General features: G+C 51.4%; 1 protein-coding gene across 4 annotated transcripts in view; it reads right to left on the bottom strand.

The window, feature by feature from the left end:
* Window positions 1-24,765, bottom strand: part of LOC122684861 (myelin basic protein) — a 102,402-nt gene that overhangs the window by 43,670 nt on the left and 33,967 nt on the right. For all 4 annotated transcript variants that reach the window (XM_043889314.1, XM_043889313.1, XM_043889312.1 and 1 more), the window contains exon 3: window positions 16,587-16,674. In XM_043889314.1, coding sequence (XP_043745249.1) covers window positions 16,587-16,674 — 88 coding nt within the window. The remainder of the gene's footprint in view (window positions 1-16,586; window positions 16,675-24,765) is intronic.

The following is a 24,765-nucleotide window of genomic DNA, read 5'->3' as shown; positions in this document are numbered from 1 at the left end:
AGCACAAAGATCACGGTTCTAGGCCCTCTTTCGCTCGGACAAGTGACCTGCTGAATGTGTGACCCCTAGATCAGGTCCTTCAGGGTGGGCAACCTGGATCAGAAGGCGGGGGGCAGGCCATTTGAGGTCATAGACCGTTCTGGAGAGTCAAGAAAACCTTAAGGGAGACAGAGACGGTGAGGAACCTAAGAAGTTATCCAACACTCCAGCCTGTTGCAGAAGAGATCTTAGGTCCAAAAAAACCAAGAGAAGGTGACTAGGTTTCCCACAGCCCAGAAAAAACCAAGCAGAAGCTCAGAACTCGAAACTGATGGACAACATGACTTTCTCAAGTGGTCTTTGTAGATTTGGATTCTCCACTGGCTTCTGTGGTGGGAGGATGGGTTGGACGTGCTGTTGCAGGAGTCTCACTGCAGAGCTTTGCAGACGAGTGGTCCCACCCCACCCACCCCCTCCCAGTCCAGCAGAGACCATTCAGAACCCCAGCCTCCTTCCGCAGGCATCTGTCTCCCCAGAACAGAGTCCAGGGAAGTGACTGTAAAGGAGGCAGATGTGGTTTTGTCTGGTGGACCTGGGCCCTGGCCAGATGATGGTTGATGGTGTGAAACTGCTCAAATGCCCAGGTCACTTTGCTCTTAGTGGGGCTAACACCAGGCCTGCCGATACACGTGATCCAACAGAAGAACATCTCGTCTCATCTCACGGGACTGCCCACACAAGAAAGCATCCTGCCCACCCTGTCTGTGGGCTACCAGCCCCTCTCCATCCCGGTGGGAGTGAAGGCACTGCCCTGCCACCAGGCGTGGGGCCTGCCGGGTTCGGGTTAAACACGGATGCCGCGCCCTTCCTCCCTGAGACGGGCCCCAGGTGCTGCCCTCACAGAGCGGCCCGCGGGCTCTGCCCGAGAGACCGCCAGGCTGGACCGGAGCTCGGCCCAGGCACTCAGTCCCTGTCCTGCCAGGGGCTGCCTTAAACCGACGGCCACAAACCAGGCTGTGAGCTCAAAGCCTTGGGCGGAACCTCAGGTGAAAACGACGGGGACAAGCCCGTGGTCTAGAGGGATGAAGGGCAGGAGGGAGCCGCCCCTCACAGGCAGTGGCCATGCGTGCCGAGCCGCCCACCCGAGCAGGCGGGCCCGGGCACCTGCGTGTCTCTGATGGGACCACGCTGCTCCTGCAGGGGGGCTGGTGGGGCTCAAGGAGCCTGGAATTTGCTAGTGTGGGCCAGGGCGAAGAGGACTCCCCTTGTTTGTGGAATACTTCTGTCCCTGGCACTCAGCACTCAGGGTCACCAGGGAGGGCGGAGGAACAAGAAGGCCCATGGTTGTGGCCGTGGTCATGCAGGGGCAGACTCTGCTTCTATGAGAGGCATGCGGCCGCCCGCAGAGGTTTCTTGACAACTCCGCCACAGACGCGTCTTATCAGCCCACCCACCTCACACGAATGCCTCCTTTGTGGACACAGAACATACAGTTTTTATTTACTCTAAATAGCTGGCCCCTGGAACCCTCCCACGGCAGGGATGGGGTCATGGGTGAGGGAGCCCCACGCAGAGCCGGAGCAGAAGGGGGGCGGGTGGGAGGCCACCCGCCCTCCTCCCCAAACCTGCATCGAACACCTGGCTCCCCAAACCCAGCTGCTGTCAAGACAGTGATTCCGAAGGGCCTGGTGTTCACAGGGCTCCGTCCCTTGTGCAGCCTCTGGGGGGTCTCACGGTGACCCCGCGCAGACCCCCGCGGCTGCACCACTGCCATGTCAGCAGGGAGCAAACTAGCTGGCAAAGGCCCCCTAACGCTGGTAGGGGTAAACTGAACTTGGACGGCAGGGCTAGAGTCCGCTGGGGTCAAAGCCAACAGGCTCTGACTGATGGTACCACCACTTTCTATGTGACCTTGACCACGTGATTTAAGCTCCTAAAGCCTTGGGCATCTCATTTGCAACACTGAACAAATATGTGGTGCCCTCTCATGTCATTGTTCTGACAACACGCGAGGAGCATAAAACAACATGTTGTTAATGCCAGGGGATTTTGTCACTGTTACTATTTTTATGTTGCAAAACTAGCTTGGGAATACCTTGTGGAAAATCCCAGTTTTCCATCCACCATCCATCCACCTACCCAACCACCCATCTGCACATCCAACCATCCACACATCCACTCATCCACACATCCATCCATCCATCTATCTATCCATCAGTCCATCCATCCACACATCCATCCATCTATCCGTCAATCCATCCATCCACACATCCATCCATCTATCTATCCATCAATCCATCCATCCACACATCCATTTATCTATCTATCCATCCATCCACTCATCCACACATTCACCCACCCATCCATCCAGACATTCACTCATCCATCCATCTATCCATCCATCCATTCACACATCCATACATTCACCCACCCATCCATCCGTCCATCCGTCCACACATCCACACATCTATCGATCCATCCATCCAATATTCATTTCATGCCTGTGTGGGCAGAACGCTAAGAATGGGTCCCAATCGTGAAGATAATCGTGAATATAATCCCTTGTATAATCCCTCCTCTGTGTGTGTGTGGGACCCGTGAACATGATAAGGTGCATCTATGGCAAAGCAGAGGTTCTCTGGACTATTTCACTAACCACAGGAGCCTCTGGAAGGCAGAGTCTTCTCCATCTGGAGACAGAGACTGAGGCCAGGGAGAGAGATCTAGGTACAGGAAGGATGGGGAGCATGTCGCTGGCTTTAGAAGTGGAAGGACCACCAGTAAGGTCCAGTGACTGGCCTCTAGGAGCCTAGGGGCCTGGCATCGTCCACGGCTCACCCTGCAAAAGACAATCGATAGGTTTTCTCTCGGGCGTTTCAGTAACTGAGAGCGCGATGCCGAGGTCTCCCCTCGGGCACAGATCTGCCCCGCTGCCCTGTCGGTCCCCGGGAGCCTAGGGAACAATGGTGTCAAACGTCTAGCGGCAGAGATGGCAGTGCCTCGCACAATGTCTGCCTTTCACAGGCGCCTCCCAGCACCTCCCAGCGCCAGTCTGGTGCCAGCCAGTGTCAGCCACTGCTCTTTTTAAGGATAAAAATAACTTGAACACTCTGCAAGGGAAGAAATGGTCAGCGAAATACTTTAAAAAAAACTCTCAGGCAGTAAGACATGATTTTTCAGATGAAGAAAAGTGATGTAACAGATAAATGGAAATAAAGGAAACATTCCAAGATACCAGTTATAAAAATGGTCTCAGGTAAACTGTCTTTATCTGCTGCTTTAACTGTCCCCATATACACATTGTTTTAGTTAAGGGTGTGCTGACAGTTTCATGGTTTTTTGGTTTGTTTAGCTCCTTTTTCAGAAATTGTTTTTAAACAATTTATCATGACCATATAATCAGACACCATGTACATTTTATCAAGTATCTGACTGAAGAAATAGAAAATATTCCCTGTCTACTCATGCAATAAAGGTAGACACATGAAAACACTTATTTCTGAAAATTCTGAAATTAAACAAAATGGCTGCTTATGATAATCTATATTGTGTGGTATAACTTTGAATAATTTGATAATTTCATAAGGAAATTACCATATGTAGAAAGTCAACATTTCCATATCATGAAAATAAATTCATACACAATACACATGGGTGTATTACGAAGTTCTGCAAAATTGAAGAAGAATTGATCTCCCTTAATCTCACTGTGACATTTAACATTTTCATTTCAGATATAATCTGGCATCATTTGTTACAAGTCCTGGACTACTTTTGAGGGACCCTGGTTTCTGAGGAGTCGGAAGAACAATGAACAGTGCAACCTGCCAGGCAGGGAGGCGAGTCCTAGGGAGCAAGGTGCTGTCATTACCTCGCTCACCTGTGGCCACCCAGCATCTCATCACCTGTGATCACCCAGCATCTCATCACCTGTGGTCACCCAGCATCCTCATCACCTGTGATCACCCAGGCCAGCACCCACGCTCACCTGTGGTCACCCAGGCCAGCACCCACGCTCACCTGTGATCACCCAGCATCCTCATCACCTGTGATCACCCAAGCCAGCACCCACGCTCACCTGTGATCACCCAGCATCCTCATCACCTGTGGTCACCCAGGCCAGCAATCTCATCACTTGTGGCCACCCAGGCCAGCACCCTTGCTCACCTGTGGTCACCCAGGCCAGCACTGCTCAAGCAGGTCTGGAGCAGGCTGCAATGTCCCTTCTGGCCTGAATCTCTACATGTGTCTAAATGCAGTGCATGAAATGTCATCCTTAGAAAGTGGCTGCTAGGGACGAAGCGTTTAATCCCTGTGAATGCTCTGTACCTGGTGAGCACTGAGCTGCTGCCCGTGCTGTGGTGTGAGGGGTGTGAGCTCATCCGAGCAGTTTCCAGGGGGACCTCAGCAGAGGGAGGAGGGACTCGGATCCCCTGGGGGCTGATCTGTCCACATCTGTCTAGACCCTGTGTTAACCTGCGTCACTGTCACACCCAGACATTTGGGCCAAGGATCCCTCAGGTCAACCAGCGCCATTCCTGTGGGCTCCCGGGTCTGGACGCTGCCCAGTCACCACCCGAACGTTCCCTGACCCTGACTCCCACCACTGCCTGGCACTGCTGGCATCAGGCGCGTCCGAGCTTCTGAATCCCCGGCTCTGCCGCTCCTCGCGCCACCCTTGTGGCCCTGCAAGTCCCATCGCGCCAGGGTGTGAGTCCCCTCCCCATGAAAACCCCACCCTGCCAGGGTGTGAGTCCCCTCCCCATGAAAACCCCACCCCGCCAGGGTGTGAGTCCCCTCCCCATGAAAACCCCACTCCATTAAGGGTGTGAGTCCCCTCCCCATGAAAACCCCACCCTGCCAGGATGTGAGTCCCCTCCCCATGAAAACCCCACCCCGCCAGGGTGTGAGTCCCCTCCCCATGAAAACCCCACCCCGCCAGGGTGTGAGTCCCCTCCCTGGACACCAGCAGATGCCAACGGTACCTGCTATGCTGCCCAGTTTCAAGTCGAGGTGACGGAGGTATTTCAGGCTCTTCACCTTGATGAGCCGCCCCAGACCCCTCAGGACAAGTTGCCCGCCCCTTGGCCCCGTGGACGTCGCAGGGCCAGCACCTCGCTGACCTGGGGCAATGCCCAGGGGGCCAACAGAGAGGGCAACTGGAGGATGCAGAGAGGGAGGCAAGATCCTGGGACGTGGTTCTGTGAGGCCCCAGAGTGAGGAGCTGTGACCCAGGGAACGTCTGGAAAGGCAAGTGCGAGGAGCCAGGGCCAGCCCTGCCCTCACGGCTCCTCCACACCTGTGGCCGGCAGCTCCACAGCCTTGTCACGGACCTGTGGCATCCCTCAGGGCTGGCCTCTCTGATCCTCAAGGACAGAGGAGACCTCGGCGCCCACCCACTGCTGATGAGCCAAAGGCCAAACAAAAACTGTGTGCAGACTCCCCTTTCTACTGCGCTCCAAGCGCCGGCCCCCCACCCCCCGAGAACCCTGCTCGCAGCATCCAGCCACCAGCCCCGTGCCGTGCACGGCCTCCTGGCACCAGGCTGCTCGGAGGCCACACCTAGTAATGGTCATGTTGGTCTGACACTGCAGGGATGGCTCAGTGAGACCCCAGGACTCATGGAGCCCCCCATAGAGACCAGGCCCCTGCTTGGGACCCTCCCTGGAGTGGGGGGCGGCCTCCCTACCGCTGCGCTGTGCTCACCTCCCCACCCGGCCTGCAGCATCTCCACTGAGGGGGTTCTTGCTCACACCTTAGGAAACCCCGGGATTATGTGATGTGTCAATAGACAAGATCAGATCTGAAATGCTAAAATCAAGTTAAACTAAAAGAAGAGAAGAAAAACATTCATTAAAGAGAGTTGTAATTTTTTCTTTTTAAATAAATATGCTTCGAAGAAATGGAAATGTCTGTTTCCTTAACAACAGTGGTTATGATGGTTGTGTTTTTGTTGCTGTTGTTGTCATCTTCTGTGTGTGTGTATGTGTGTGTGTCTGTAGGTGTGTAGGTGTTCACACACACTCCCAAGGTTAAAGGATGCCTTTTGTAACAAGATACCTCTGGATATATTGATCAGTGGATGGATATGCTCTTGATATATTACAATCATGCTTTCTAAGTAATCAGCTCACGTGTCGGGAGTTAATCTGCTTATTCTTTCTCATTAGAGAAGGAACACAGCCATGGCTGGAGGAAACAGGTGACAGGTGGGGATAAAGCAGTCTCTGAGAGCAGCAGGCAGACAGAGGGCCCTGGCCTGGCCTCCCCAACCTCCACACAAACAGCAGAGACCACGGACAAGGCAACCCTGATCACGGCATTAACTGATCAGTTTTGGCAGTATCTGACTACAGCAAGCTAGCAGCGAGGCTTGAGGACAGCCACCCCATGGAGACATTTAAAAGACAGGTTTCCTAACAGAAAGCGCCTGCACCACGACCACTGACCTCTGGGGTCACTTCTGCCAACCTCTGCAGGTTAGAGTGTTCCCACAAGGACTAGGATCACTGGGATAAACAATCACAAAATCCCATACTTTTCAATACATTCCTTCTTCTGTAGCAAGGCAACTGTCAGCTTAAAAAATTACTCTCATGAATTTAATCTCTTTTTCTATTAGAAAAAGCACAAAGAGAGAAATTGCTTGAGTGATGGCAAGTGGGTGACATGTAGGAAACAGGAGACCCACGTTCCCCAACAACTGCAAGGACTGAAACATATTTGTTCTGAGGTAGCAACAGAACACGTTACTAAAAGTGCATGGGGCAGGAAGGTACTGCTTGGAAAATCCAGCAGCAAAGTTGAAGCAGGAGTCTGTGGCCAGCCTGCGCACAGATCTAACATTCGTGTCAGGGACATACAGCACTTTATTGATACACGCTGTTAACAAAATGTTCAAAATACTTAGTGATCTGCACATTCAATTTGCTGGGCCAGATTGCACGTTAACTACAGATGATAATGTGTGTGTATCTCCTAAATATCATACTTCATTTATATGAAATAAAAATCCAGGGTCGCTTGGTGTCTAGGGGCCTCGGAGCTGTCTGCTAGTGAGGCTGGTGTAACGGCTCCTCCTGAACGTTTGCAGAGATGGAACCGCGCTTGTGCGCGAGCAAAACAGCCACTCCTGCGAAAGTGTGTGCGAGCACCCACCACCCTTCTCCCCAGTGCAGGAGACATAAGAGATGCGAATTCCAACCCTGGGTCGGGAAGATCCCCTAGAGAAGGGAATGGCTACCCAGTACTCTTGCCTGGAGGATGCCATGGACAGAGGAGCCTGGGGGACTACAGTCCATGGAGTCAAAAAGAGTCCAACAGGACCCAGCGACTGAACTGAGCATAACAGCCTTCGTGGGAAAGAGGGAAGGCGGACCCACCCCTCAGAGATTCCTGGAGGACACGGAGCCCTTCCCACACGGGAATAAGAACAGACAAGGCCACGGCCACCTCCCGAACTGGTGGGAGGAGGACCGCCCGCCCAGAGAGGCGAACTCGCCCTGCCCTGCCGGTAACTCGGCCTTGAGGAGGTGGGTCTCCAGTTAACCCCAGAACCGGAGGCGACAGCGCCCCAGCCACATGCCAGCTCCCGAGGCCACGTTGCGAGTTCAGGTCAGCTTGAGGTGGCGATTGGACATGATCCCTTTTCCTGATGGAAACCAAACGTGGGTACTTTTGAGGTAGGGACCCGAGACCCACCAGGATCACCAGTCACAAGAGTGGTGTGGATGAGGGGAAAGGGGCCACAAGGAGGTGCGGGGCTTCTGAGGCCCCCCGACCTCGGCTGGATGCGGGGCCGTCTACCCGCCAGCCCCTCACAGCGGCTATTTGTGCCAGTGTGGCCTGTGTCCCCTTTTGTTCTGGAAATGGTTCCGTTGTCCTTTTGTGAGTCTGATGGCCTCAAGTGACTCTGAGCAGCACATGCTATTCCACAAGCCAGGGCCAGCGGGGGAGCGCCCGGGCAGCCGGCCGCGGGCCTCTGCCCATCTGACCACTGGTGCGGGCCGAGGCCCCGACAGCTCGCCGCGGGGCACAGGGGGCCTCACTCCCGCCTGGACCACAGTCGGCACGGGGGGCATGGCGCTGCGGGTCCCCAGGGGGCGTGCTCGGACATCCCAGCAAACAGGCAGTCACCTGCCCCCCGGCTCCGCCCACATCCAGGCCTCCCGGCCCCGCCCACGTCCAGTCCCCCCGCCCCCTCTCACGTCCAGGACCCCGGCCCCTCCCACGTTCAGTCACCCCGGCCCCGCCCACATCCAGGCCCCCCGGCCCCGCCCACGTCCAGTCCCCCTGGCCCCTCCCACGTCCAGGCCCCCCGGCCCCGTCCACGTCCAGTCCCCCCGGCCCTGCCCACACCCCGGCCCACCTCGGAGGCCACTCGCTCAGCCGCCACCCACCACAGGCAGAAAGCCTCAGGTGTAAAGGGCTCAGGCGGGCGGTCACACTGGCTGCGGAGTCCTTGGTGAAAAGCCGCAGTTTGCAAAGGTGCCTTAGAGAGAGGAGGGGCGGGGGGCGGGGTCCCAGGTCCCACCCACCCCTCCGTCATCCACCAGGTGACCGAGCTCTTCCGAGGGCCACCGGTTGGGCTCTGGGAGGCAGATGACACATGAGATGCCAACCCCCACTGGAGGGTTGCAGCCAGGGCAGGCTTACGGACCCTCAGTACCCGTGAAGGGCGCTGTCCCCTCAGGGACATGGCCCTGGGTCCCAGCCCTCAGGTGGAAGCTGCCCGCCGCCCCCGAGTCACTGCAGACAGGGAGCCTGCCCTCGGTGGGCTGTGACACAGCTCAAGTGATGACACTGAGCTCTGAGGGCTGAGGGCTCGTTTCCGGGGCTGGCACAGCCCCCGTCCCCGTGCCGCCCTCTTCTGAGGGGGCTGGTCACCTGGGTGCGGAGGCCTGGGGAAGGGCTGCCCGGGCAAAGGCCCTGAGCCCCAGGAGCCAGGAGTAGGTCGGGGTGGGGCAGGGAGTGCCGGCCTGCAGGGCCCCAGGGGTATGGGGAGTCTGGAGGGCTGCGAGCAGGGGTGATGAGCTCAGAGGGGCGCGCTGAGGATGGAGGTCGGGCTCCTGGAGGGATCCAGGTGAGCGTGCTGGCAGCCTGGACCACGTGCCCTGACAGGTGCCAAGTCAGTGCTGGCCAGCCAGTAAGTGCTTCCCACGTGGTGCTAGTGGTAAAGAACCTGTTGCTAATGCAGGAGACACAAGAGATACAGCTTCGATCCCTGGGTGGGGAAGATCCCCTGGAGGAGGGCATGGAAGCCCACTCCAGGAGGAGCATGGAAATCCTCTTGCCTGGAGGATCCCATGGACGGAGGAGCCTGGCGGGCTATGGTCCATAGGGTTGCAAAGAGTCAGACACGACTGAGTGACTTACACCCAGCACGGTGAGTAAGCAAGACAAACTTATGCGGATGCTGGAGGCTGTAGGCCAGCACTCTCAGCAGAGAACACAACAGCAACATGGCCCACCCTGTCCTCGCAGGAAAGGGACAAAGGAACAAGTTGGTGCTCAGACTCCTGGAGACCTCGGTGAGTTATCGCTAGACGCCCCTTTCTCTTCTGTTGTTTTCCTCTGATGATCTACTTCATCTTTAGGAAAACGAGGCTCAGAGCAGAAAACCCAGAAACAGAGAGCCAACACACAGCCACACCCATTTAATTTAAATACTATACATGTGATTGAATATCACGTTTTTATGTGGACTAGTTAAAGGTCATGGGGGCTTCAGGCAGGCTGCCCGGATGGACGGGCTGAGGGCCACTGCCTGCCTGGCTCAGCATCTGCCCTGGGCACCGACCTGGCCTCTTTCGGACTGTTTAACTTTGATGACCCCTCACGACAGCCTGGAGCTCTGAGGTGCTCAGAGTCCCTTCCACACGGTAACCGGAGCGCATAGAGGCTGAGCCCCCCGCCCAGAGGTCTGCTCCACACTCCCAGCTGCCAGGTGATGCAGCCTCACTCAAGAAACAAGATGATCCCAGAGGCCAGGACATCGGTCCAGCAGCTTGGGTGGAGGCGGCGGAGCAGACCTGACACCCTACAGACAGAAAACAAAACTCCGCTCACCTTGAGGGCGTCACCCGAGCACCTCTGGGAGCTGCGGGCCTCAGTTCAGTTCAGTCGCTCAGTCGTGTCCGACTGTTTGTGACCCCATGGACCGCAGCACGACAGGCCTCCCTGTCCATCACCAACTCCCGGAGTTTACTCACGCTCATGTCCATTGCATTGGTGATGCCATCCAGCCATCTCAGCCTCTGCCATCCCCTTCTCCCGCCTTCAATCTTTCCCAGCATCAGGGTCTTTTCCAATGGGGGGCCTCAGCCAGAAATAAACACAACTGAGAATGGGGAGAGTGCCCCCAGAGGACTGCCTGGGAACTACAAGGAGAAATGTACTTAAAACAGGGCTTCCCAGGTGGCTCTGCTGCGGCTGCTAAGTCACTTCAGTTGCATCCGACTCTGTGTGACCCCTTAGACCGCAGCCCTCTAGGCTCCGCCGTCCCTGGGATTCTCCAGGCAAGAACAATGGAGTGGGTTGCCATTTCCTTCTCCAATGCATGAAAGTGAAAAGTGAAAGTGAAGTCGCTCAGTCCCGTCCGATTCTTCCCGACCCCATGGACTGCAATCCACCAGGCTCCTGCGTCCATGGGATTTTCTAGGCAAGAGGACTGGAGTGGGGTGCCATGGCCTTCTCCCCCAGGTGGCTCAGCGGTAGAGAATCCGCCTGGCAGTGCAGGAGACCCTGGTTTGATCTCTGGGTTGGGAAGATTCCTTGAAGGAGGGCATGGCAACCCGCTCCAATATCCTTGCCTGGAGAATTCCATGGCCAGAGGAGCTTGGCCGGCGACAGTCCGTGGGGTTGCAAAGAATTGAACACAACTGAGTACTTTAAAGACACAAGGTATCATCATATTCAGTCAAATGCACAGAGAAGTGATAACCTATGATGTTTCACTGCTCTAACAAATCTGTCAAATGAGTGGTGCCTCTTTCCCTAAGGACCATCCCGGACAAGCCCCTGTTCTCCTGGTGGGGCTCAGAGCAGGGCGGGTCCCTGGGCTGCCATCCTGTGTCTCGCTCCACCTCTGTCTTCCCTGTCCGGGCAGTCAGACTCTTATGGACACAGTGAGTGGGTGGACAGGATGATTTCTAACATTCCTTCGAGTTCTCTTCACTTCTTTTCTTCTTCAATTTTCTTCTTCACTCTTCTTCACTCTTCTCTTCACTTGTGACTTTGATTCTGTGGTTTTTATCTACCCCAGAGATGCACTCACAGGATACTGATTCTATCGCTTGTCTAGATACGAAGTCATAGTCAGGCTCATAGTCAGCAGCTCATTAAGGCTGCCCTCAAATATTTCGGGGAAGAGGTTGTGCAGTGATTGTTTCTGAAGGACACAGATGCTGTCTGGGAGGGACTGAGCTGAGTCTGCTGGGCAGGAAAGAGTAGGCTCCCTCACCTGCATTCGTTACTGAACTGACACAGAATTTCAGATCAGTAATGCCCACTACTTATGGATTTTGTAACTCAATCCAATCATCATAATATATTAAATATCACTTAAATAGCATATCAAAAAGATTTCCTTGTGGAAGGTTCTTGGAAATTAAAAAAAAAAGTGCAACATTTTTTTTAATGCTACATGAAAATTCTTAGGGCAATATCTGTCTGCGGCAGAGTAGACAAACGGCTGGGTGTTATCTCGGGCTGCACAGAGCCCACAAGTCCTCCCCGTCCAGTGGGGAGCCCGCTTCTGCTCCCTGAAGCTGAGCGGCTGTGGGCTCTGGCACCAAGGGCAGCTTGAGCCGAAAAGGAAACTCATTATCCAGCTGATCACTATTTGCATGTGAAACGAATCACCTACACGCCGTAAAAATACCTTGAGGTCACTGACTGCCACCTGATCGCCTGCGATAACAGTTTAAACAGGAAAACACCCTCGCAGTGTGCTAACTACAGCTCTGCTTCCTTTGAGGAGCACACGCAGACGTCTGTCTGAAAACAACAGCTGTCACTGCGGCAGACGGGGTGGGGGGACCTGCAAGCCCCGGGCGTCAGCTCGTTTCTCACTCGCGGTGGCTCTGTTGTCATCTCCACGCGCTGGCGAGGAGGCCGACACACAGACAGATGAGGACGGACACTGCCCCAAACACGCGGCTAAAAGGTGGGGGCGGGGAGTCGACGCCGCCTCCTGTGTAAAAGGAGAAGCTGACGAGGTCTCACTTCCATCAGGCAGCTGGGAAGCTCTAGGTTAAATGTCAAATTCAACTGTAGCAACTGCTGTACAGTCAAGAAATGTACGTGGGGCCTTACTTCATCTCCGTCTGATTTTTTTATGTTTCATTTCTTTGTGTGCTTTCTCAGAGTAAATTAACTCTGGCCTTGTAAAATAAAAACACACATATATACATATATATTACACATATGTGTGTATATATACTTCTATCCACTTGAAATAGTGGTAAAGGACCCGCCTGCCAGTGCAGCAGAGGTGAGAGATGTGGGTTCAATCCCTGGGTCAGGAAGATCCCCTGGAGGAGGACAATCCACTTCAGTATTCTTGCCTGGAGAACCCCGTGGACAGAGGAGCCTGGTGGGCTATAGTCCATGGGTCACAGAGAGTTGGACACAACTGAAGCAACTTAGCAGGCATGCATGCCACTTAAAATATATATATTATCAGTAATACACAATGTCTATGCTTTGTAGCTTTTTTCTTCTGTGTGCTGTGCTGTGCTTGGTTGCTTAGTCATGACCAGCTCTTTGTGACCCCATGGACTGTAGCCCACCAGGTTCCCCTGTCCACGGGATTCTCTAGGCAAGAGTACTGGAGTGGGTTGTCATGCCCTCCTCCAGGAGATCTTCCTGACCCAGGGATCAAACCTGTGTCTTCTGCATTGCAGGCGGATTCTTTACCAGCTGAGCTACCAGGGAAGTCCTTATACTTATATACATATACTCAGGTGTTTCTAATATGAGTACTTTCCCCCTAGACATTGAACCTGGACAATTCTACCTCCATTATCTGACCTGACTCGGTGCGTTCTCAGGATCCCATGACTCTGTGAGCTGCACTAGCTCCATCCAGTGTGACAGGACTCCATCTGCTCTGACCTCTGAGACGAGCAGCATGTCTAGAAGGGACCACGGTCACTCTGGAAAGAGCAGGGCTGCCCTCTCTTGGAGACTTCTGTCCTCTGGGCATGTCAGGGAGACCCAAGTCTTCTGCCCACCTCGGCTGAACCACCTGCCCTGCTTTAGCCCCCTGACTAGTGAGCGCTGGGGGAGGAGGTTGGGTGAGCGTCTACCTTCTTTCCTGCCTGGATTTCCAACCACAAGGCTAGTTTGTGCCAAGTGTGTGGATATGAGGTTCAGAAAAAGCCTGGTAATTGTCCCACTGCAGAACACCCTGGTTCCCCAAAGCCCAGGCAGCACATGGTTCTCATAGGGTGACTGAGTCCTAAACTGTTTCTTCCTCTCTGGGTGACCAGGCAAAACAGTCCCAAGTGTAGCCACCTGTGGCCCAAAGACAAATTACACAAAGATTTCCAAGAGCGTGCCAATGAGTTATTAACTTAGATCTAAATCATTCAGTAAAAATTTCCCAGGAAATGAAAAAGTAAATGATGAGTAAGTCTGGGGCTTCCCAGGTGGCACAGTGGTAAATGCGGGGGACCCAGGTTCGATCCCTGGGTCGGGAAGATCTCCTGGAGAGGGCATGGCAACCCCCTTCAGTATTCTTGCCTGGAGAATCCCATGGACAGAGGAGCCTGGCAGGCTATAGTCCATGGGGTCACAGAGTCTGACATGCCTGAGCCCAGGAAAGCCTGCAGGCGTTCCCCAGACACGGAGGAAGTCCCTCTGGTTTGAGCTGTGCAACTCATGGCTTCAGGCATGTGAGCCCGGCACTCAGCACCTGTGTGGGGTCAGCACCGGTCAGAGCCTATAAACTCTCCATCGGGCCTTTAAGTAGGACTCTCACAGAGCTGCCTTGACCTCCGCCGCGACCCCGAGGACACGCATTCCGCAGACTCGGGTTAGGATAAGGCTGATGACCTCTCCGCACCCCTCACCCACCCCGGAGTTCTCTGACACGTGGACAGAATGATGCCCAGGAGCCTGAGGAGCGTGGTTAAGGGGCTGCTGGTGACTCGTGGCTCATGGAGAATCATGGGAGCACAGTTTCTTCTTGTGTTTAGGGAGTTTCTGTCTGGTCAGGGAAAGACCCAGTTGCTGATTTCGTTGGAATGACATTTGTATACACTTCAGAAATTTGACAAGAATTCACATATACTTCCCCCAAGAGTAGATAGTCAAGACTGATAGCCAAGATTATTTCAGCCTCTTTCTCCCTCATCACTCCGCACCTCCAGGCCGGGTGTCTTTGGACCCCCAGGAAGGCATTCGGATCGGGAGGTTATATGAAGTTCAAAAGCAGATGTCTGACAGCCATGCAGGGCCACATCTGCTTGACCCAGGACGGCGGAGCACAAGGCAGGGAAGCCTGGGAGGGGTCCTGTCCCGGGCCAGCCCATCCGCGGTCACACTTCCCCCAGCCGTGACTCAGCCGTGACAGCGGCTCTCGCCCTGAGGGTGACAAGCAGGGAACTGCTCCCCAGTCACCCTGATGGGCTGAGAGCTCAGGCTGTGAGCAGAACCTCAGATCAGCAGATATTTGAGCTGGTCTTACTGTTCAAGTCACCGGGCGCGCGCAGTCGACAAGACAGGCAGAAGCTGGCTGATGGCCCGATTCTTCCCAGTAAAAAGCAAACCTAGCTTTGGACTGGGATGTTTGCGCTTCCATTGGTTTTCACATTCAACTCTAGATAATAAAAAACTCTCCAAATTGCAGATGGATCTGAGAAGGTTAAAGAGGGCTACCTTTCAAAGTACTTCAGGAATTATAACACATTTATAACTTAAGGAAAAGGCTTATAATAGATTGTTTTCATGTCATACATACATTATACACATGTATATATCAATAAAACTGTGTGTGGGCATGCTGATAGCAAAAGAAAAGGCTGATGTTGTTACGAATAATCCTAAAAGCAGCTAATCTGGAGAATAATGATAAAGATGATGCTTACTTTAAAAATAAGTGAGCTTAGCCAAAACAACTCTAAAAACTTGCTCTTCTTCATATGTAGAACCTAAAATGGACATTTCTGTTTTGTCATTTTCTTTTATGTGTTTATACACGTATGCAGTTGGAATAGAAGACTAAAGACACCTTTTAATCTAGAGGATTACAGGCAGCTTTAGTGTTAAAGTCACTGACACTCAGAGGCTCTGTACAGACTCACAGACTGTGCCCCCCTCTAGACCCTAAGGAAAGCAGGCTGCTCTCCAGGCAGGCTGCCCCCCACTTCCTCTGCCCCCCATAGAGCGCAAACCCCACCACCAAGAGGCGCTGGGCTGTTCAGGCCCCAAGAAAACCCCCATGGAAATCAGCAAAGAGCAGTGGCTCCTCTCCCACCTGCCTATCTTGACTCCACCACGCTAATCCTCAGGGCTTCGTCTCTGGGCCTTTGGGTTGATTTTCATGGAAGCTTAAGATACTGAGAAAGTGGGCAGTGGTACTCTGTCTAGTTCCATCCTTCTTGTGTGCTGCTCAATAGGATGGGATTACAGAAAAAGAAAGGATTTTTTTAAAAAACAGCAGATAGATCAGGAACAAAATAAAAAAAACTCGGGTGGATTTTCCTGCCTGACAAGTGCAGTGTGAAGAGACTCTTTTTAGAAATAAGCAGAGACCTGGCCAGACCCTGTGGGGAGGCCTGGCTCTGTGACTGCAGACCTGCAGGCAGGGCTGACAGTGGCTAAAGTATGTCTTAGCAGCCAGAGAATGGCCCCTCCGTTTTGATAAGCGAGCCACCAGGAGCTGGCCTCTAGGAATAGGAACACGTGGAGAAAGGAGCGGTACCTACGGGCAGGTCTGCGCGAGCCCCAGCTTGTCCTGTGGCCCTGGGCGAGTCACCCAGGGTCACCATCACGCAGCAGAGGGGGACCCAAGAGTGAATGTACAAAAATCGGTGGGAACCTGCCCGTTCACTCCCGGGGTGAGAGGCAACCTCCATCTCCAGGGCAACGAGTAAGTAAACTTTTACAGAAAACATATTTCCCAACACCTCCTGAGTCACTCTTGGTAGTTAAAATAAACACCAGCGTGTCCAGGCCCTGGGACTACTGCCCTTCCTCATTAGATATTTTTAACGTGCACTGTTACCACTTCTAATGTCCACACCCAATTGATCAAATAAATGATCAGAGAAACATCGCATAGCAAGGGGAAACCTGGGAAATTTCTGGTGTCTGTGGGCATAAAACAGCACGTGAAACCCAACCAAGAGCACAAGCAAGATGGAGACGGGTACTGAGGGTGGCCAGGGCAGTCTCATGGGGGTGGAGAATGCAAGGGTGTTCTCAGGAGGTGGATGGAGGGGACTTAGCCTCCAGGTTTCTGTACAGCCTGCTCTTCTAACAGTGAGAACGGATTCACAGTTCACTCATGTAATTAAAAAATTAAGACCTTCTCCAAATGAGCATGTGTTTGCCCACGATCACCATAGGAAATCACATCTTCTCATTTTCATGTTACGTACCAAACACATCACTGTCTTCTGAGATCTCCCGGGAAAGGTCACGTGTGTTTCTCTTCTTTTCATATTCTCCTCTGTTAGTTTCACTATCCTGGGAAGGGGGAAGAAAAAAAAAACAACACAACATAAACTCTTAAAATACTCTAAAATGTCTTCTTACTGACACAGTTTGAAACTGATAAACAAATTCACATCCATCCTCAAAGTCAGATGGAATTTCAGTTCCGGGTGTGGATTTCTGTACAGGATGTGGAATTCTGCTTTGTTTTCTCTGCCTGAGCATGCAAGCATCTGGAGGATGTATTTTCGTATAGAAGAAACTGAAATGATTAAATTAAACAAGCTAGACATCATCCCATGTATCTCAGGAACGTGACTACTTGGTCACTGTTTTGGATTGTGAGCTGAAAGCATGGGATGGAATTGATACCAAACCTGATTCCCTTGGGTTCTAACTTTCTTCCAGTGGTAGCCCTGGGAGAGAAAAGGACATGGAACTACTGACTAGTTCAAAACTGGGAAAGGAGTATGGTCAAGGCTGCCTATTGTCACCCTGCCTATTTAACTTATATGCAGAGTACATCATGAGAAACGCTGGGCTGGATGAGTCACAAGCTGGAATCAAGACTGCTGGGAGAAGTATCAAGAACCTCAAATTATGCACATGATACCACTCTAATGGAAGAAAGTGAAGAGGAACTAAAGAATCTCTTGATGAAAGTGAGAGAGGAGGGTGAATAGGCTGGCTTAAAGTCAACATTCAGAAAACTAAGATCATGGCATCCAGTCCCATCACTTCATGGCAAATAGATGGGGATACAATGGAAACAGTGACAGACTTTATTTTTGGGGGCTCCAAAATCACTGCAGATGGTGACTGCAGCCATGAAATTAAAAGATGCTTGCTCCATGGAAGAATAGCTATGACCAACCTAGGCAGCATATTAAAAAGCAGAGACATTACTTTGCCAACAAAGGTCTGTTTAGTCAAAGCTGTGGTTTTACCAGTAGTCATGTATGGATGTGAGAGTTGGACTATAAAGAAAGCTGAGCACCGAAGAATTGATGCTTTTGAACTGTGGTGTTGGAGAAGACTCTTGAGTCCCTTGGACTGCAAGGCGATCCAACCAGTCCATCCTAAAGGAAATCAGTCCTGAATATTCATTGGAAGGACTGATGCTGAAGCTAAAGCTCCAATACTTTGGCCGCCTGATGCAAAGAACTGACTCATTAGAAAAGACCCTGATGCCGGGAAAGATTGAGGGCAGGAGGAGAAGGGGATGACAGAGGATGAGATGGTTGGATGGCATCACTGACTCAATGGACATGAGTTTGGGTAAACTCCGGGAGTTGGTGATGGACAGGGAGGCCTGGTATGCTGCAGTCCATGGGGTCACAGAGACGGACATGACTGAATGACTGGACAACAGCGGCAGCCCTGGGGGAGAGCCCCTTCCAGGGGGAAGTACTGATACTAACGTCCTTGGCCCACCTGGACTTCTGAGGGGAGGGGCTGGACTGGCTGGGTCTCTGCCCTGTCTCCTCTGGGAACATGCACCCTCAGAGCTGGAGTTTCTTCCCTCCCCTCCCCTACTCCCTCTGCTCTTTTATGGAGACCATGGTGCTTTTTTGGGGGGCTTGGGGGTACCCCTTGTCTTTTTTCTTGTTTATGTCAAATTTTTCCCCCCAGGGTGCTTTTTGAATTTAAAAATTTAAGTGCACAGAATAGATGTGGTTCAGTTTCTATTTTAAATCAATTTTATTGTATTTAATTATTTTCCTATGGAAAGCCTGTACTTGACATCAAATTCAAAAGGCACTGAAAAGGTCACGGGGAGATGGGTAGGCTCCCTGGGCACCTCCCAGCTGCAACCCCGCCTGTGGGTGAACTTCTAACTTCTAGCCTCTGTCTTCCTCAAAACAGCCTGGGCTCATTTCAGCCATTGCCCAGGTTCACTCCCTTGTTCCTCCTTTTTGTCTTTATGTAAATGCGGCCACACTCTGGATATGGCTCTGCTTCTTGCTCTGTCACTGAACCAAGAGTCCTGGAGAGGGTGTCCCTGAGGACACGCTGTCCTGGTCAGCAGGGACCCAGCCCCGCATCACAGTGTCACTCCTCCCAGGTGATCAGGCTCCTGCCCAGGACCCTGTGACCTGTTATGACTGATGCTGCCTTAATCCTTGCTTGCTTGCTCAACGTTGCACAAGACATTTCTGGAGGCTGAATGAGTCAAACCGTAATCTTTTAAAGACAGCGCCTAACTTGGCTTCTGGCCACACCGTGGGCAGCCTGCCTCGCTGAGCTCCCCTCCCTGCTGCTTCACTCTCTGGGCTCCATGCACACTTCACATCGCTATCTGTCAGATCATCCCCTCCGCCTGGCCTGGGGCTTCAGGCTCTCACCGAGCCCCACCCCAACACCAGTGGCTTCCCTGCCTCCAGTCCCCTTCTTGTGTCCCCCCTCCCCCCATGCTGTAGATCTGAGCTGGTCTCTACTGTAGACCAATATGCCCCATCCCTGTCTCCCCACCAACACTGTAAAATTTTGAGAATGGGGACCTTGCCTGATAAATCTTTCTAGCCCCAAACCTGGCACAGTGCCTGGTCCCCCACAAGTGCTGGAGAGAAAGCCTCAATTTTATGCTATTTATTTTTAGAAGAGAGTAAAGCCTGGAACAGAAAGAATTTTGTGACAGATTCTTTCATCAGCTATAAATCCCTGTTACCTGTGTTGGTTTCACGTCTCCCTTCTATGCTGGTACCAACATCAGGTGCTGTGCTAAGTCATCCCAGTCATGTCCGCCCCTTTGTGACCCTATGGGCTGTAGCCCGCCAGGCTCCTCTGTCCATGGGGTCCCCCAGGTAAGAATACTGGGGTGGGTTGCCATTTCTCCTCCAGGGGATCTTCCCCACCCAGCGTTGGAACCCAAATCTCTCCTGCATTGGCTGGTGGGTTCTTTACCACTAGCGCCATCTGGGAAACCCATCAATATCATATCTTTCACTAACTACAAAATAATAAGCTTTATTGGAGAAGTGGTTAATTAAATACAATCTAGCTGCTACTGTAAATCATTGTGGATATTTTTTCCCAAGTTTTAAAGTCAGGATGCTCCTGCAAAATCAATGTCTTCTAACTAGAACGGACAGTGTTTTCCTTCTCGGTAAAACTCAGTAAAACAGTGCTGAGGGGCAGGGATGATGGTTCAGAGGAAAAGCCTGATATTTCAAGCAACTCACTGTGCTTTCAGTGAATGGAGGTTTATGATATGGTCACACAGCTTCCTCACATCCATGGGTGAGGCTGGAGTGGCATCGTGGTGAAGAGAAGCTTCGTGTCTCACACCATGCCTCACACAGCCTCTGGGCTGTGGTAAGAGGGCTCCCTTCCATCAGAGCGCCCACAGGTGCAGCCCCGGGCAGTGATACAGGCAGGACCACAGAGGTACCTCCCCCTCCTCCCCCATCTTCTCCCTTCTCCGTACCAACCCTCTACTTGAGTAAACATCTCTCCCCCACACCATGGAGCACCAGGGTGTGTGGAAAGTACATGCTGCCCTAGGAAATTTACTGACTAATTTCTGTCCAAAGGAAAAAACTTGTTTCTGAGACATGATACTGTTACTATTCGTGAGTATAAAAAAATCCCTAATAAAGAACACATTTTCAATAAGCAAAATGCCCACAAGTGATACAAAGAAAATAAAGGTGATGTGTCTCAAATAGAATGGAATTTCTATGATAAGAAGAGCTTCCTGTGAGTTATAAAATGTGATAAAGGGCTCAGCCTGTAAGAGGGTCAGGCCCGGGACATGGAGACCCCAAGTGTCCTTGTCCCAGTGTGTCCTGGTGCTTATATTGTGTCTGTGACTGTAAGTCTCTGAGTGCATTTAATATTTGTGGCAGTTTTCCCTTCCATCAGCCTAACTGTGTAAGATTCCACTTACTTTCCCCTGTGAATTTCAGGGGAAAATACAACAAACAAAACCCCCATAATTATCAATGAGATTCATTATTCAACAACATTGGCATAATGTTCATCATAATTCTAACCATCATGTCCAATCCCCTGGCAACAGACCCCGTCCTTTCAAGTGCATCACTGTTAATTTTAGAGATTTTCTTCTACTTGGTACAGCTACCGACACACACACACACAATTATGGAGAAAAAGATGCTTTTTTGTCAGCCCAGCCTTTTTATAAGACTGATAGTCTCAGGGTGGCAATTTTAGGAGGAATGACCCGGAGGATATGTTGCTAATCATTATAGAAACTTTTGACAAATAACAAGAAAGCTCTGGGGGAGGGGTTAAAAAAAAAAAACAACCCACTGCAGTCACATTTTTTAGAAGCTAAAAAGTTTACAAAACTTCTGATTCAAACTAGAAAACACATATCAGGAAAGGAAAGGTGTTGAAACATTTAAAAAAGTGACATTCTAAACTGCAAAACCAGGTAAATGTTAGACTTGGAGACGTGGTACACTATAGATTGCTTAAAAAAAAAAAAGAAGTGAGGATTGGTTTTGAGAAGTGTGCAGTACCTTAAAAAAGGCATTTCATGAACTGCCATAACACTTGAGTGTGAATCATGGGTTTAGATGCAGGGGAAGTCTTATCTGGTTCTATTTCCTCAATTCTCTTTCCATTCACTCAATGATTCCCACAAGGACCTTGTCACAGAAGCCGACGATGTGAGGAATGTGATGACGTGGGCCTCCTTGGGGAGCTCCGGTGTTGTAGACAAAATGGACGTTTTTGCAACCAGTCACTACCAGATCAGTTCCATTTAAACTAGTCCCGGGTGGGGAGAGCCAGCTTGCTGAGTGAGCATCACACTTACGTTTTCTGAGATACCCTAAGAAAAATGTAAGGCGTGATCCACCACACTCAGTTCCTCGGATGTTGAGCAAGGTAAGTTTCACTGGTCACCCCCCTCCCTCCCCCAGATGCTCCCTCCGTATCTTAGGCTTGACTAACGTCATCGTCTTAAACAGAAAGAAGAAACCCAGCAGAGATTTCATTACAGCTTCAGCAGCGGCACATTCACCACACTCCAAATCCACGTTCAGCCTCTTGGGCTTGCCTGACAGAACACAGCCTGGTTGGACCCACAGAGCTCTGGGTACCAGGCACCGTCCAGCATTATAACCCTCATCAGAGAAATCTCAGGATGCCACACGCATCTTTGACCTTAGTCATCATGGAGGGGGTGGTGTTGTTGTTTGGTCACTAAGTCATGTCTGACTCCTTCTGGCCTCATAGACTGCAGCACGCCAGGCTCCTCTGTCCTCCACTATCTCCCAGAGCTTGCTCAAATTCACGTCCATTGAGTCAGTGATGCCATCCAACCATCTCGCCCTCCACCGCTCCCTTCTCCTATTGCCCTGTCTTTCCCAGCATCAGGGTCTTTTCCAGTGAGTCGGGTCTTGATTGTACCAAATCATGATTTGCACAAGAGCTAAGAACCGGGTCTTTGAGGACCATTTCTTGTACCTGAATCCAGCCCCCTCACCCCCAAGGTGGGCACCTTTGGAAAACAATCGAAGTTCCCTCTGCTTCGTGTGCCTGAGTGTGGAAGGAACATCATAATGCAGAGGTTTCTAGCTGTGTGATTGGAAAATTCCTGTGAACTGAGGACTTTTAAAAATGTTCTGGTTTCATCAGAGGAAAGGTAGAGAGGACTTCCTAAAACGCCGGGCAATAATTCCCAGAGACAGAAAGGGCGAGGGCAACAAGGGAGCGTCCTTGCACACCGTCTTCCGTTGGGGCCACTGATCTCACACGCGCTTTCTGACACGAGGTTTCTTCCCACTCTTTTCTTCCTGGATGCCGAGCGGGGCCTCAAGCAGAGGGTGGGCGCAGCTCTGGGGTCAGAAGGCAGAGCGTCCCTGGTGGGAATCCTGAGGGGCTGACTCGCCTCCCCGGAGCTGGGATGTCACCCTGCTCCAGGGTGGTTGCCCTCTGACACCCCTGAGCTCCCGTCCCTGCCCGTGACTCCCGGAAGCTGGTATGGGCTTGGCCACTGGGGTCACCCAGGGCACCCCCTCCCCGGCCCAGGATCCTCCCAGGAAGGCACTCTGCTGGTGGAGAGAGGAGCCCGTGGAGCCGCGACTTGTGGAGGGGGTCGGGCGGGCACCTGGGGCGGAAGCCAGGGTGCTAACCAGGCAGGCCCAGGCTCCAGAAACACTGTGTTTTCAAGGAAAATTGAGGAATCTAAGGGAAACTCCCTCTCCCTGTTTCAAGAAGCAAATCATTCCTCTAACACTCAGAATAAATTGAGGCCCCGTAGGGCTGGCCGTGTATGTGTTTAGCTTCAATTCCCATCGTGTGCTCTCAGTCACTTCTCAGAGACCTCAGCTGCCAGGGAAGCGAGGAAACCATCCTGGCCGATGACCAGTCAGCCAGGACCATGCGGGGGCTTCGGGGACCAGAGTGTGGTGGGGAGGATCGAATCTACAGGTGTTTCCTGTGGGTGAAAAAGCCCTGTGTGTTCCTTTTGGCTTCCCTGGGGGCTCAGTCAGTAAAGAAGCCTCCTGCAATGCAGGAGACTTGGGTTTGATCCCTGGGTCGGGAAGATCCCCTGGAGAAGGAAATGGCCACCCAATCCAGCATGCTTGCCTGGAGAATCCCATGAACAGAGGAGCCTGGCGGGCTACAGTTCATGGGGTGCAAAGAGTCAGACATGACTTAGCGACTAAACCACCATCACACATTCCTGTTACTTAAGTCTGGTGATAAACATGGTTTGAAACCATTAAAGTACTAAAGTACAAGCACCAGAAAAAATCATCTGTGCGTTTGTACATGTGTGTGTCTGAGTGTGTGTGTGCCTGTGAGTATGGATGTGTAAGTGTATATTATTTGTAAACTATTAAGAAGTACATAAAATACTTCTGATTACTCTGCACTTATTACGCAGCGTTTTGGGCTTATTTCTTAAAATAAACAAGGATCATAGTCTTATTCTTGCTCTTGGCTGGATTTGGACAAGTAACAGAAGATACTAGTAACACACCGAAAACTTACGGGATCAAAGTAAAGAACAGGAAGAAAAATGAAAACTGCTTACTCTGGTAATAAAGTGGCCCAGCTGCTGTGGGAGACTTGGCTGGCCCCTCCAAAGCAGAGCTGCCATTTGATTCGGCACGCACGTCCTCTGTATACACCCAGGAGAAATGAAAACATGTGTCTGTGCAGAAACACACCCACGTTCACAGCAGCACGACGCACAATCCCAACGGGTGGGAACAACCCAAATGCCCACCAACCAATGACTGGATAAGTAAAACAAGGCTTTTCCTGCAGTGGAATATTATTCAGTAATAAACAGGATGACGTGCTGACACGTGCTACAACACAGATGAGCCTTGAAAAGCATTATGTCAGTGAAAGAAGTGAGACACACACATGCGTTGTATGATTACACACACAAGAAATGTCCAGAAGAGACAAATCTACAGGGACTGAAAGTACATTAGTGGTGGCCTGGGGCTGGGGAGTGGGGGGTGGGGGGATGGCTAGAGTGATTAACTTGAATAGAGTTATGACTAAAGCCACCAAAAATGCTTCCTTCTTAATACTGTGGACTCCAGAGGAAAAGAATGATGACATTATGACTCTCAATGAGATGAGGTTTCAAATCCAGGGCCCCTTTACTAGATTTGTCTGAAAAACATAAGAAGAATTTTTGATAATATGAGTACATGAAAAATCTAGGATTTTTAAAAATTAAGAAGCTATGTGAGAAAAATGAAAACATATGTCCACACTAAAACTTGTCTGTGAGGTTTTGTTTTTAATGGTTGTTATTTATAGTAGCCAAAAGGTGGAACTGACCCAACTGTCCATCAATGGATGAATGGACACACAAAACGTGAGACATCCATATAAGAGATACTATTTACCTTAAAAAGAACGACAGGCTACAATATGGACGATCACTGAAAATGTCATACTACCCGAAGGAAGCCAGGGAGAAAAGACCACATATTACATGGTTACATCCAGACAAAATGTCCAGAGTACAGAAATCTAGAAGCACTGGTCACTTAGGACTAGGGTCTGGGAGGCGGGGGGGATGAATGACATCTGAAGGGTACAATTCTTTTCTGAGGTGATAAACAGATTTTAAAATCATCTGCTGTGAGAGTTCCATGCATCTATGTCTAAACCAAAAAA

This window comes from Cervus elaphus, chromosome 27, assembly GCF_910594005.1.
Source record: "Cervus elaphus chromosome 27, mCerEla1.1, whole genome shotgun sequence".
NCBI classification, from domain to species: Eukaryota; Metazoa; Chordata; class Mammalia; order Artiodactyla; family Cervidae; genus Cervus; species Cervus elaphus.
The sequence above is the reverse complement of the archived record's forward strand: the minus strand, read 5'-3'. Positions and strand labels throughout refer to the sequence as shown.